Source organism: Hoplias malabaricus, chromosome 5 (assembly GCF_029633855.1).
Source record: "Hoplias malabaricus isolate fHopMal1 chromosome 5, fHopMal1.hap1, whole genome shotgun sequence".
NCBI lineage: Eukaryota > Metazoa > Chordata > Actinopteri > Characiformes > Erythrinidae > Hoplias > Hoplias malabaricus.
Genome location: NC_089804.1, coordinates 19,320,628 through 19,332,704, shown reverse-complemented (window position 1 = coordinate 19,332,704; position 12,077 = coordinate 19,320,628). Strand labels below are relative to the sequence as shown.

The window sequence follows — 12,077 nt, the reverse complement described above, 5'->3', positions numbered from 1 at the left end:
TAATGTGGTGAGCACTAAGTATAGATGACTCTGTAGGGAGCCCTAAATATGTGGCTGTGTGTAGGGAGTACTGTTATGTAGTGAACACTACAGAGCACCATGTAAGTTTATGCTGTGAACACTGTTTGAAGGTCTGTTTATAGAGCACTATATTGTGAATACTACCTATGAAGGATTATGTAGGGAGCACTAAGTAGGGCTATGTAAGGGACTATGTAGGGAGTACTATGTAAACTTATGCTATAAAAACAATAGCACTATATAGTGAACATTATGTATGAAGGATTATTTAGAAAGCACCATGTAGTGAGCACTAACTATAGATGACTATGTAGTGAGCACTAAATATAGAGGACTATGTAGTGAGCACTAAGTAGGAGTGAGGATTGTGACGCGCCCCAGCGCCTCCCGCGGCCTGTTCTCCGACGGTCAGCCCCGTGTTTCCTGGCAGCGCTGACCGGGTGCTGATGCTGCGGCTCGGGCTGCTTTCTGCACGGTGTTCCCGAGCCTTTTCACCCTCCGCAGCCCGCAACGCTGCTGCTGTGCGCCGCTTCTCCCGGAGGATGGAGCGCGCTGTTGTGCGGTGTGTTCCCTGCGAGTCTAAACTCACCATCTCCTTCACTGTGAACGGCAGCCACAGACACATGCTGCGGGACCAGAGCGAGGAGCTGGGCCGGGTTCTGGCCCGGATCTCCAGCAGCGCTAGTAAAGCCCGGGGCAAAGGGAAGAAGGGCCGCGCAGGCGGGGGCCCAGGAGCCGCTCCGGACGTGGTGCAGCCGGTGGTGCGCCTGTTTCTGGAGGGAGACCCTGTGTCTGAGGACTGTGTGAACTGTGAGGCCTGGCAGGACGGAGCCGTGCTGCAGGTAGGAGAGACCAGGTACCAGGTGGAGAGGAACCCCCCCACCTTCACCACGGCCGAGCTGCCCCTCTCTGTCCTGGCTGGGTTCCCCGTGTGCCCCAAGCTGGAGGTGGAGTTCGGGGAGCTGAAGCACTGTGTGTTTACATGGTATAAAGAAAGTCCCTGCGGTGGGGGTGAGGACACCTGGGTGGAGGCAGGACACGAGCAGGTCTTCACTCCATCCAATCTGGACATTGGCCTGAGGCTGAAGCTGAAGTGTGTTCCTGGGGACGGGTTGAGGCACGGAGAGGCCAAAGAACTGGTCTCCTCGGGCACTGTGGAGGCAGGTCCAGGCTACTGCACGTTCGACAACAGACACCCGTACGCTATCAGGCCCACGGACCCCGACACTATCAGGGTGGTGTCCTACAACATCTTAGCTGACATCTACGCCCAGACCGAGGTTTCCAGAACTGTCCTGTATCCGTACTGCGCTCCGTATGCCCTGGAGTTCGACTACCGCCAGAGCCTCATCAAGAAGGAGCTCTGTGGGTACAACGCCGACCTGGTTTGCCTCCAGGAGGTGGACAAAGGGGCTTTCGTAGACAGCCTCCGCCCAGCTCTGGAGGCCTTCGGGCTGGATGGCGTCTTCAGGGTTAAAGAGAAGCAGCACGAAGGCCTGGCCACCTTCTACCGCAGGTCCAAGTTCAGGGTCATAGGTCAACATGACATCATGCTGAGCGAGGCCCTGACCACCGACCCGGTAAACCGCCCCCTGCTGGACAAATTGTCCACCAACCCCACACTGAAGGAGAGGGTGCTGCAGCTGTCCACAACTCTGCAGGTAAGAACACATCCCACTGTGCAATCAACTACACACAGCAACCCCCAGCCTCTTCCCTGTGCTCTCGCATAAACACGGGTACAGCGCTGTGATTGGACAGACTCAGACGAGGGGGCGGGGCCATTCTAACGTCTCTGCTCTTGACATCAGAAGCGGAGCAGAGACGTTTTATCTGTTTTCTAACTCAGAAAACTGACTGGGGCCTTGTTTCACAGTGTGTGTGTTGGTGGCCTCCAGATCCCCACTTTAATGTGAACATGCACCAAATGAGGGCTTTTCTCATAATATTTTTCCTTTAAAGCAACACTACATAATATTTTTATCATAGTTTGGAATTATTGAGCTGTAATGAGGGAGAATAGAGCCCAGGCTCAACACGGCAGAAACTGCACTATGTAACCATTCAAAAGGGTATTGATAAGTTGAAATAACATGTCCAAAACAAAAGTACATTTAATAATAATAAAGATAACTCTCCGTGCTGTGGGTCAGGACGGTGTAGAGCTGAGTGTGGTGTTGTGTAGAATTGTAAAACACTGTCGTGGTCAGCAGTGTCCAGATAACTTTGTGTTTGCGTGTTTTTAAGGTGACGCTGCTTCAGTCCATAAGTGATACATCAAAGACGGTGTGTGTAGGAAACACACATCTCTACTGGCACCCCAAAGGTACTGAACTGTCCACTGTCCAGCTGTGACCCGGGGACAAACATCTGTCAGATTCAGTTCCACATTCATCACAAAATCAGATTCACTTCAGGCTCCAAAGAATACAGATATTTAAGGTGGTCTCGTAGTGAAAACGTGTGTGGAACACGGCACCTGTCCTTCACGCTGTGGGAATTGACCAATAGAAATGCTCCAAAATAACTTGGAATAACATCTTTTAATTTCTTTCTCCTGTAACGTTACTATTTTGGGAGATGTTTTAAATTATATAAAGCCAAAAATGACTATTAAATACTATTAATTTCAACACATCATCCATTTTTATTATTAAAGGTGAAATACAGAACTACAGTTCCCAGAATGCACCAGCAGGGCAGAGTCCCCAATCAAGCACTCATAACAGAGATCAAGGAAGAAGAAGAGAACTTGTTACACCTGTACTCAGGTGGATTTAACCCTGTACACACCTTGTTTATGGCTTCTCTCCTCCTATTGGTCGGCTGCCCGGACTCTGTTGTACCACACTATGGAAAGGGCCAGAGGGTTTTAAGCTCACGTGTTAGAACTGATAACATTCAGTATCGCCCCCCTCTGGGTGGATGTTGCTAATGCTTGCTCTTCTCTTTCTGTTTAAGGTGGAAATGTCAGGTTGGTGCAGATAGCGCTGGCCCTGAATCACCTAAAGAACATCACAGAGGAGAACCCGGGGACCCTGGTGTTCTGCGGGGACTTTAACAGCACCCCCTCGTCTGGGCTTTTCCAGCTGCTCAGTCAGGGCTCGGTACCGGAGAGCCATGGAGACTGGGCTTCGAACGGACCCGAGGAGCTCGTTCAGATGGAGCTTCTGAACCCGTTCCAGCTGAGCAGCGCCTGTGGAGAACCGGCCTACACTAACTACGTTGGAGGGTTCCACGGCTGTCTGGACTATATTTTCATGGAGCCCCAGGCTTTGCAGGTGGAGCAGGTCATTCCTATGCCCAGTCACCAGGAGGTCACCACCTACCAAGCCCTGCCCAGCGTCTCTCACCCTTCCGACCACATCGCTTTGGTCTGTGACCTCAGATGGAAATGAGGTTGTATCTGAATTTGGTTTGGGTTTGCTTCTGAATGAAGTTCATCTGGGTCAGGGTTTGATCCGCAGAGCCGCAGTGGTTTCAGACGCGTGACGAAGAGGCGTAGGCCGAGGTTTAAGAACTCCTCGCTGATTGGACATGATGAGGAGGCTCACTTCCAGAATTAACCCTGGCGACGGTGAAGACAGGAGGCCCTCGGACACCCTCCTCCGCCTGCGATCAACACTGACATGACTTCATAACTGACTTAAAGCTTTAGCTTCTGTGTTTCTCTTCAGCCTTTTCCCAGGAAGGGCTCCTTCAGGAGGTTGAAGTGGTAAAATTGATTTTTCTGCTGTTACTTTCATTTTCAAAAGAAATTCACAAATTAAAAATGACAGGAAATACAACCCAGAGAGTCGTCTTTATTTCAGTCTTTATTATGAATTAAACAGGGGCTGGTGGACACTGACAAGACAGCAACTGACCATCAAACTGACCACGGTTATCAAAATACTTCATTTAGGCATGTGTAAACAAGCTGGGATATTTAAACTGGACCTCAGGGTCAGTCAGATTTACAGAGAACTTGGTCCATAGCTGACAGACCGCTGCTGTGGGGGTGGTTTAAGGCAGGTGTAAACACAGAGAAAGGCAGGTTCCAGGAACTGTTCACTGAATATAGTCCCCTGCATCTCTGCATAAGGCTTAAAGACGGTTCTGGTTCTGCTGGAGCTGAGAGACAAACCTGTAAAAAGGTGGCGCACAGGGACTTGTTTTTCACTCTTCCTTTTTAATAAAGCCGATGGAAGTCTGTGTTAAGGCGTGGTGGGGACAGGGGCCGGTGTTTTTGTTGCATCTGCAGCTGGAGATTCTCCCAGTGCCGCTGTCCTGACCCTGGACTCCCACTGACCTGCCCTCTGTGACACACCTGAACCAGCTCAAACGGAGCGAGTGTGAGTGCATTAGTGCAAAGGGAACATCAGAACCTGTGGTCCAGGATTCAGAAGTGCCGCAGCACACTGTGACACTCACCCTGTGTCTGAAACGTCTGCCTATTCACTGATCCCTACGTTTCTCACTACACAGTGCACTATTCTAGTGAACAGAGTGCAAGAGGGTAGTGAAGGGCATGCCCTCGTGGGTTTTTACCAAACAGCACGGTGTATTATGGGTAAGAACTCTCTCTACTCGCGTCAGCCAGTGATCATGGGTTGTACACTACTTTTCGTGGTGCATTGTGGGATTGTTTGAGTGCACAAAATGGCAGAACCCTAAAAAGTGAATAGGGCAGCGTTTCAGACACAGCGCCAGTGGTTCTGTGCTGCATTAAAGTAGCTCTAAATAAACCAGGACCAGGACTGAACATAGGTCCAGGAAAACAATAATAACCTCTCACCTGAGCCGAAGGTGCCTTATGTTCCCAAAACCACTACAGTTACTTAACGACATTATCTAGAACCCATTAAAGAAAAGTCTACATTAAAAGGCATGCAAGAAGACTACATAAACATAAAATGAAAGTCAAAGCCTGAACAGAAAACAGTTTCTTTAAATATAAATAAAATTCTGTTTGACAAACTGCCCAACAACTTAATTCCCAGCATTTTGTGAAACTCTAAAGAGACCCACCCCCAAAAACTGAGCTCAGCTGCCACCTTTCACATCAGACTCCAACAGGAACAGGGTTAAATTCTCCAGGAAGAAATGATAGAGGGATAATAATCAGTCAATCCGTCGCAGGTCGGAGTTGTCTTGCTGGCAAATTTTGGAACCATCACCTCAAGGATAAACCGACGAGTCTCATGGGTTTATCAGTCATCCTCGATCCGAGCCTTTGTTAAAATACACCTCTGCGTCTTCCGTTCGGCGCCGTTTAGAGCTTGGACAGCTGCTCAGAAAGCCAGTCCAGTCCTTCATACAGACCCGTCCCCTGAGTGGCGCACGTGGCCTGGACGTACCACTGTCGAAGAAACACAACACGTTAACGCTTCATCAGGAAATATCTTTAAAGCTTTAGTTCTAGAGTTACACAGTGTACAGTCTGTATCTCACACCCTGGAGACACTCCTTACTCCATGTGTCTGACTGATTTTAATGATAGCTTCGTAATCCTGACACTGAAGGAAAGCTGCAGGTTCCTGTGGTACTCACAGTTCGGCTCCTCAGCGCCTGCAGCCCCAGTTTGTCTGTCAGCTCACTGATGGCCATGGCGTTGGGAAGGTCTTGTTTGTTTGCGAACACGAGCAGAACGGCGTCTCTGAGCTCGTCCTCCTGAAGCTGTTCAAGACACAGAGACATGAGACGACGGGCCTTTGGATTTTAACCCTTAACTGTCAACAGAAAAGATGGAGGGGGGAGACTGGGAGGGTGGATTTATAAGGTGGAGGGTTGAGTTGGAAGACTGTGGAAGACTGTGGGACTGTGGGAGGGTGGATTAATACGGTGGAGTTGGAAGACTGTGGGAGGGTGGATTAATAAGGTGGAGTTGGAAGACTGTGGGAGGGTGGATTAATAAGGTGGAGTTGGAAGACTGTGGGAGGGTGGATTTATAAAGTGGAGGTGGAGGGTGGAGTTGGAAGACTGTGGGAGGGTGGATTTATAAAGTGGAGGTGGAGGGTGGAGTTGGAAGACTGGGAGGGTGGATTTATAAAGTGGAGGTGGAGGGTGGAGTTGGAAGACTGGGAGGGTGGATTTATAAGGTGGAGGTGGAGGGTGGAGTTGGAAGACTGTGGGAGGGTGGATTTATAAGATGGAGGGTGGAGTTGGAAGACTGTGGGAGGGTGGATTTATAAGGTGGAGGGTGGAGTTGGAAGCCTGTGGGAGGGTGGATTTATGAGGTGGAGGGTGGAGTTGGAAGACTGTGGGAGGGTGGATTTATAAGGTGGAGGGTGGAGTTGGAAGCCTGTGGGAGGGTGGATTTATGAGGTGGAGGGTGGAGTTCTAAGGTGGAGGTGGAAGATGGAGTTGTAAGGTGGAGGGTGGATTTACAAGGTGGAGGGTGGAGTTGTAAGACTGAGAGGGTGGATTTACAAGGTGGAGGGTGGAGTTGTAAGACTGAGCGGGTGGATTAATAAGGTGGAGGTGGAAGATGGAGTTGTAAGGTGGAGGGTGGAGTTGGAAGACTGTGGGAGGGTGGATTAATAAGGTGGAGGTGGAAGATGGAGTTGTAAGGTGGAGGGTGGAGTTGGAAGACTGTGGGAGGGTGGATTAATAAGGTGGAGGTGGAAGATGGAGTTGTAAGGTGGAGGGTGGAGCTGGAAGGTTCAAGGTGGAGGTTTGCTGTTGCTGAGTCATTTTCCTGTTCTTAAACAAAGTGCTGTGGGTGTGTCACTAACCATTTTCTGCAGCTCCTCTGCAGCTTCTTGAGCGCGCTCGCGGTCGTTGCTGTCCACGACAAAGATCAGACCCTGCAACAGACACAGACCTGACTGTTATCAGCAAACCACCCCCAACACCCCCCGTCTCTGACCCAGTGACATTACTGACCCGGACCCTGTGTGGTTCTGTACTGTGCTGTTCAGTTCAGTTCCGTGCTGAAGGCACTCTTTACCTGTGTGTTCTGGAAGTAGTGTCTCCACAGGGGTCTGATCTTATCCTGGCCGCCCACGTCCCAAACCGTGAAACAGATGTTCTTGTACTCAACCGTCTCCACGTTGAAACCTGCAGGACACGCACAGAAAGAGACAGGTCACGTTTCAGCCGGACACTGATGAATGGTGTATGATTCTCTGAGCTAAAAGAAATCTGTCAAAGTGCAGATGAAGATGGCCGTTTTCTCTGCGGTGTTTACTGAACACGGGACACCGCGCTGTGTTCATCACTGGGGCGTCTGCCGAGTGCTGCCTGAGTTTTAAAGACTGGTCTGTTCCTCCTCAGTAACCGAGAGGACAGGGTCTGTACAAACCTATAGTGGGAATTGTAGTGACGATTTCTCCCAGTTTGAGCTTGTACAGGATTGTGGTCTTCCCTGCAGCATCGAGACCCACTGGGGGGAGAGAGAGAGAGAGAGAGAGAGAGGGGGGGGGGGGGGAGAGAGAGAGAGAGGGAAAGAGTTAGAGAGAAAAGATAGAGAGGGAGAGAAAAGAGAGGGGGAGAGAATTAGAGGGGGAGAGAGAGGGAGAGAAAGAGAGAGAATGCGGGGTAGAGAGAGAGAGAGAGAGAGAGAGAGGAAGAGAAAGAGAGAGAGGGAGAGAAAGAGAGAGGGGGGAGAGAGAAAGAGAAAAAGATAGAGAAAAGAGGGGGAGAGAGAAAAGAGTGAGAGAGAATTAGAGGGGGAGAGAGAGGGAGAGAAAGAGAGAGAATGAGGGGGTAGAGAGAGGGAGAGAGAAAGAGGGGGAGAGAGACAAAGGGGGAGGGGGAGAGAAAGAGAGAGGAGAGGGAGAGATAGACAGTGAGGGAGAGAGAGAAAAAAAATCATACATCATTTCAGTGAAATCTTTCCTTGTGGATTTAATTAAGTTGCACACTGTTCCGTGTCCTGGAAATGGAAATATTGTACATTAAAGAACATTTGGCGTATGGTTTTATTTGATTCTGTTAGTGTTTATTTGAAGAATGTCCTTTAAATTGTGACAAAATTGTATATCGTGATAAATATATCGAAACCGATCAGTGGAGAACACTTTATCGTGATAACATTTGTGGCCGTTTTACCCAGCTCTGTTTTCTACTCGAACACTCCATTCCACCTTAAATAAGCCTCGGTTTCCAGGCTTTAACCGTTAACTGCTGCAGCGTTTAAGGTGGAACTGAAAATTACAATTAAACAACTCCACCCCTTCACCCACTCACCCATCAGGATCCTCATCTGCTTTTTCCCGAAGAGCCGGGAGAACACGCTGGAGATGGTCAGCCCCATCTTTCCCCGCCGCGGGCGCCGGAGGACACCGTTCCTGTGTTCCTTAAGGTGGTTCTGAGGAGAAAGTGCCCGGTGGCTAACAGGCTAGCGACACCAGAACCGGACCGCAGAGGAACAGGCAGGCGCTTTAACCCAGTTAACAGAACCGAACCAGGCCGCAGAACCAGTCTGAACTCACTCACATTTACACTCTCTCTCTCTCTCGTTCTCGTTCTCCCTCTCCCTCTGCTCCACGTCACACACACTATGAGGAGATGATGTCACATGTGCCACATCATAAGGGAAACATGGAGAGAGAGAGAGAGAGAGAGAGAGAGTGAGTGTGAGTGTGTGTGTGTGTGTGTGTGTGCAGAACAAACACATTCCAGCTCTTTAACACTCTTTAACTCACTCACCCCTGAAGGACCCACAGTTCAGGTCCCAGACTGTAGTCCCCCTGCGGCTCTGGGGGTCATCGTCAGTCCCACAGTGACTCCGAGGGGTTTAAAAACTCCAGCAGCACTGCTGTGTCTGATCCACTCTACACCAGCACCACGTCAGTGTCACTGCAGCGCTGAGGATGATCCACCACCATGTCACTAACACTAACAGAAATATGGGTTTTTCATTGGTGTGGATGCTGGGGCAGTTTTCTGAGGGGCATTTGTCTGTGGGGCAGTTTTCTATGGGGTAGTTGTCTGGCGGCAGTTTTCTGAGGGGAAGTTCTCTGGGGGCAGTTTTCTGACGGGGAGTTGTCTGGGGGCAGTTTTCTGACGGGGAGTTGTCTGGGGCAGTTTTCTGAGTGTCAGTTGTTGGGGGCAGTTCTCTGGGGGCAGTTTTCTGAGGGTCAATTGTTGGGGGCAGTTTTCTGGGGGCAGTTTTCTGAGGGTCAGTTGTCTGGGGGCAGTTTTCTGAGAGGCAATTTTCTGAGGGTCATTTGTCGGGGGCAGTTCTCTGGGAGCAGTTTTCTGAGGGGCAGTTTTCTGGGGGCAGTTTTCCGAGGGGCAATTTTCTGAAGGGCGGTTTTCTGAGGGGCAGTTGGGGGCAGTTTTCTAAGGGGCAGTAGCTTTAAGCGCTGTAGCTTTAAGAGCCTGAGCACGTGATTCCGCGGCGACGTGTCTTTCTCCAGCGGAGCAGCGCGCGCGTGGAGTTGTTTACTTGTACAAAGCGGAAGTGACGCCTCGAGCGCGGAGTATAAACAGAGTCGAGCGGCGCGAGGAGACAGCAGCGTTCACGAACCTGAGACTCACCTGCGTCAGCTTCAGAATGGGGACCATCATCTCCTCCATCTTCCTCCGCTTCACAGAGAAGAAACAGCTCCGGATCCTGATGGGTGAGACACCCTGTCTCTCTCTCTCTCTCTCTCGTTGATTTGTTTCCGAACAACGCCAGGCTGAAGCGGTCTTCTCTAACTGTACATTCCACCTTAAACTCTGAACATCTCCACCACAGAGCAGTTTCTCTGCTTTAACAACAACACCTAGGGATGAAATTGTAGTTTAAATGATAGGGGAGGAGGTGTTTAACTGTGTGTGTGTGTTTAATCTGATCAGTCTGTATCTCTCTCCTGTTGCAGTGGGTCTGGATGCAGCAGGAAAGACTACTGTTCTGTACAAACTGAAACTGGGGGAAGTGGTCACCACGATTCCGACCCTGGGTAAGACTCCTCCAGAGCACGATAAACAACCCACAGTCGGGATTAAAGTCACAGTCTTCTTTCTCTGAACTGGACACACTCCGCAGAAACGTTCTTTACTTTTGAACAGACGTTTGTGTGTGTGTGTGTGTGTGGACAGTGTCTGATTGTTTTTGTCTGTAACTGACCGCAGGCTTTAACGTGGAGACGGTGGAGTACAGGAACATCTCTTTCACGGTGTGGGACGTTGGGGGTCAGGACGTGATCAGGAGACTGTGGAGACACTACTATCACAACACCAGCGTGAGTGGATCAGACCCGTTCCAAACCCAGTGGATACCCTTTAACCTTTTATTATTTTTCAGTTAAAATAAATGGTAAAGAATGGGGCTTGTGGTTAAAACTGCACTCCAGAGCAGCTGAGCTGTTCAGTGTGCTACTCTAGATTAGGGACGCCCGACCTCTGCTGGCTGTGTAGGGGAAGTACAATAACAGACAGGGCACCCGACACCTGAGGGAACAGAGCTGAGGGAGGTTCTTATTGGACAGTCCTCAAATGTGGGTTTATGGCCTTGGTGTAAGGCCTTGTCCGAAGAGCGGAGGCTGTTACTGTAGCGAAGGAGGGACACCCCTTGTTTCCAAACGCTTCTGAACTGACCATACTGTCCTCCCCCTCCCCCACAGGGCCTCATCTTCGTGGTGGACAGCAACGATCCCGAGAGAATCACAGAAGCATCTGAGGAGCTGCAGAAGATGGTGAGTCTGAGCCCCTTGTTGTTTTGTAGGTTCTGCTTGTCCAGGATGTTCTGTTCTATAATCTCTGCTATTGTCCTGTAGCTGCAGGAGGACGAGCTGAGGGATGCCGTGGTGTTGGTTCTGGCCAATAAACAGGACTTACCCAAAGCGATGCCAGTGCTGGAGATTACTGAGAGGATGGGGCTGGACACGATGAGGGGAAGAAACGTGAGTCATTTTTTTAATAAAATCTGCACAGATTTGAGCACATTCGTCTGACAGCGGCTCCTGGTTCTAGATAAGTTCCTTCATGAACCTAAAACACGCCCCTTCTCCCTCTGACCAGTGGTATGTCCAGCCCGCCTGCGCCGTCAGCGGCAGTGGTTTGTTCGAGGGGCTGGACTGGCTCTCCACTCAACTCTCCAGGAAGTAGAAGGCTGTGCTGCTGAGCGACTGGAAGAACGATGGACCGCACTTTATTTCTGCACCTGGGTTTACAGTGGAACTGATGTAAATCTCTGCACAATTACCTTTAAATCACTAATTTTAAAGTCTATATTTATACTTTTAACTTTTTTATAGTGCTGATGTTCTTTATAAATGGTTATGAATGTGTCTGGTATGTTTCTGTAAATGGACAATGATTAAAAAAATAAACTGGGCAGAAATCAGAGACCCTTGCTGTTCATTTCCGTTAAAAAGGTAATTACCTCATTGTAAACGAAGGTGAAGCGAATGGTGGAAGGCTGCTGCTTGTGTATGAACCAGGAGACAAACTCTGACTCTCACCTCTAACACTGCTCTGAAACTATGGATCATCTCATCCCATTTAAACCACTACAACTCTGTCCTCAGTGGTCTACCAAACAAACCCACACGCCCCCCTTCGGACTGTCGGCGCTCTGCAGCTGTTCACCTCAACCTCCTTCAGCTGCGCTGCAGCGTCCCCTGCCGGACTCACTTTGATCTCCAGGGGCCGGTTTTTCAAAACATTTTCAGCTGGTCCAGGTCTCTCTGGGTAAGGATTTCTAGGTCTGGGTTTTCTGTGATTTAATACTCACTACTGCCCTCTGCTGGACAAATTTGACCTTTTTGTTTGTTAATAAAATATAAATAATTAAATCACACATTTTAACAAACTGTTCCCTTTATTCTCCATCTCCACACTTTAAACACTATTTTAACCCCTTATTTATATTTTATCCTCACCTCACTTTAATTTAAATTAAATTTTGTCTGAAAAACACTGAGCTCTGTATGAAACAAGACTAAAATTTGAGCTTTTTTGTAAATATGTTTGAGTGTGAGCTTTAAAATCACTTTTACACAACACCAGTTTATTTCCAGTCCAAGTCTGTACCCAGTGTGTCCTCCAGCTCTGTGAATCCTGCTTCAATCCAGAGCTCTAGGTTTGGATAATGATCCTGATTTGATTTGGAATCAAAACTATCCAAGATTTCTGTCAGA

General features: G+C 49.2%; 3 protein-coding genes across 3 annotated transcripts; 2 read left to right on the top strand and 1 right to left on the bottom strand.

Annotated features, from left to right (window-relative positions):
- Positions 1-391: 391 nt before the first annotated feature.
- Positions 392-3,795, top strand: pde12 (phosphodiesterase 12). Its single transcript, XM_066670079.1, has 3 exons — positions 392-1,682; positions 2,269-2,347; positions 2,983-3,795. The coding sequence occupies exons 1-3, from the start codon at positions 468-470 to the stop codon at positions 3,417-3,419; spliced, it is 1,731 nt and encodes a 576-aa protein (XP_066526176.1). The 5' UTR covers positions 392-467; the 3' UTR covers positions 3,420-3,795.
- Positions 3,796-3,818: 23 nt separating this feature from the next.
- On the bottom strand, positions 3,819-8,779 carry LOC136696013 (ADP-ribosylation factor 4-like). The gene is made up of 7 exons (XM_066670078.1): positions 8,656-8,779; positions 8,194-8,504; positions 7,307-7,387; positions 6,953-7,062; positions 6,738-6,809; positions 5,554-5,679; positions 3,819-5,362 (listed from the first exon to the last, which is right to left on the bottom strand). The coding sequence occupies exons 2-7, from the start codon at positions 8,258-8,260 to the stop codon at positions 5,276-5,278; spliced, it is 543 nt and encodes a 180-aa protein (XP_066526175.1). The 5' UTR covers positions 8,261-8,504; positions 8,656-8,779; the 3' UTR covers positions 3,819-5,275.
- Positions 8,780-9,368: 589 nt separating this feature from the next.
- LOC136696333 (ADP-ribosylation factor 4-like) lies at positions 9,369-11,267 on the top strand. The gene is made up of 6 exons (XM_066670637.1): positions 9,369-9,572; positions 9,816-9,896; positions 10,069-10,178; positions 10,560-10,631; positions 10,713-10,838; positions 10,957-11,267. Exons 1-6 carry the CDS (start codon positions 9,506-9,508, stop codon positions 11,041-11,043), a joined length of 543 nt encoding a protein of 180 aa, XP_066526734.1. The 5' UTR covers positions 9,369-9,505; the 3' UTR covers positions 11,044-11,267.
- Positions 11,268-12,077: the final 810 nt, after the last annotated feature.

Coding starts and splice junctions, on each gene's coding strand:
- LOC136696333 (XM_066670637.1), top strand. CDS start 9,506: ATGGGGACCATCATCTCCTCCATCTTCCTCCGCTTCACAGAGAAGAAA. Junction 9,897..10,068: donor CACCACGATTCCGACCCTGG/GTAAGACTCCTC, acceptor AACTGACCGCAG/GCTTTAACGTGGAGACGGTG. Junction 10,179..10,559: donor ACTACTATCACAACACCAGC/GTGAGTGGATCA, acceptor CCTCCCCCACAG/GGCCTCATCTTCGTGGTGGA.
- pde12 (XM_066670079.1), top strand. CDS start 468: ATGCTGCGGCTCGGGCTGCTTTCTGCACGGTGTTCCCGAGCCTTTTCA. Junction 1,683..2,268: donor AGCTGTCCACAACTCTGCAG/GTAAGAACACAT, acceptor CGTGTTTTTAAG/GTGACGCTGCTTCAGTCCAT. Junction 2,348..2,982: donor TCTCTACTGGCACCCCAAAG/GTACTGAACTGT, acceptor TTTCTGTTTAAG/GTGGAAATGTCAGGTTGGTG.
- LOC136696013 (XM_066670078.1), bottom strand. CDS start 8,260: ATGGGGCTGACCATCTCCAGCGTGTTCTCCCGGCTCTTCGGGAAAAAG. Junction 7,388..8,193: donor GCAGATGAGGATCCTGATGG/GTGAGTGGGTGA, acceptor CTCTCCCCCCAG/TGGGTCTCGATGCTGCAGGG. Junction 5,363..5,553: donor AGGCGCTGAGGAGCCGAACT/GTGAGTACCACA, acceptor TTTCTTCGACAG/TGGTACGTCCAGGCCACGTG.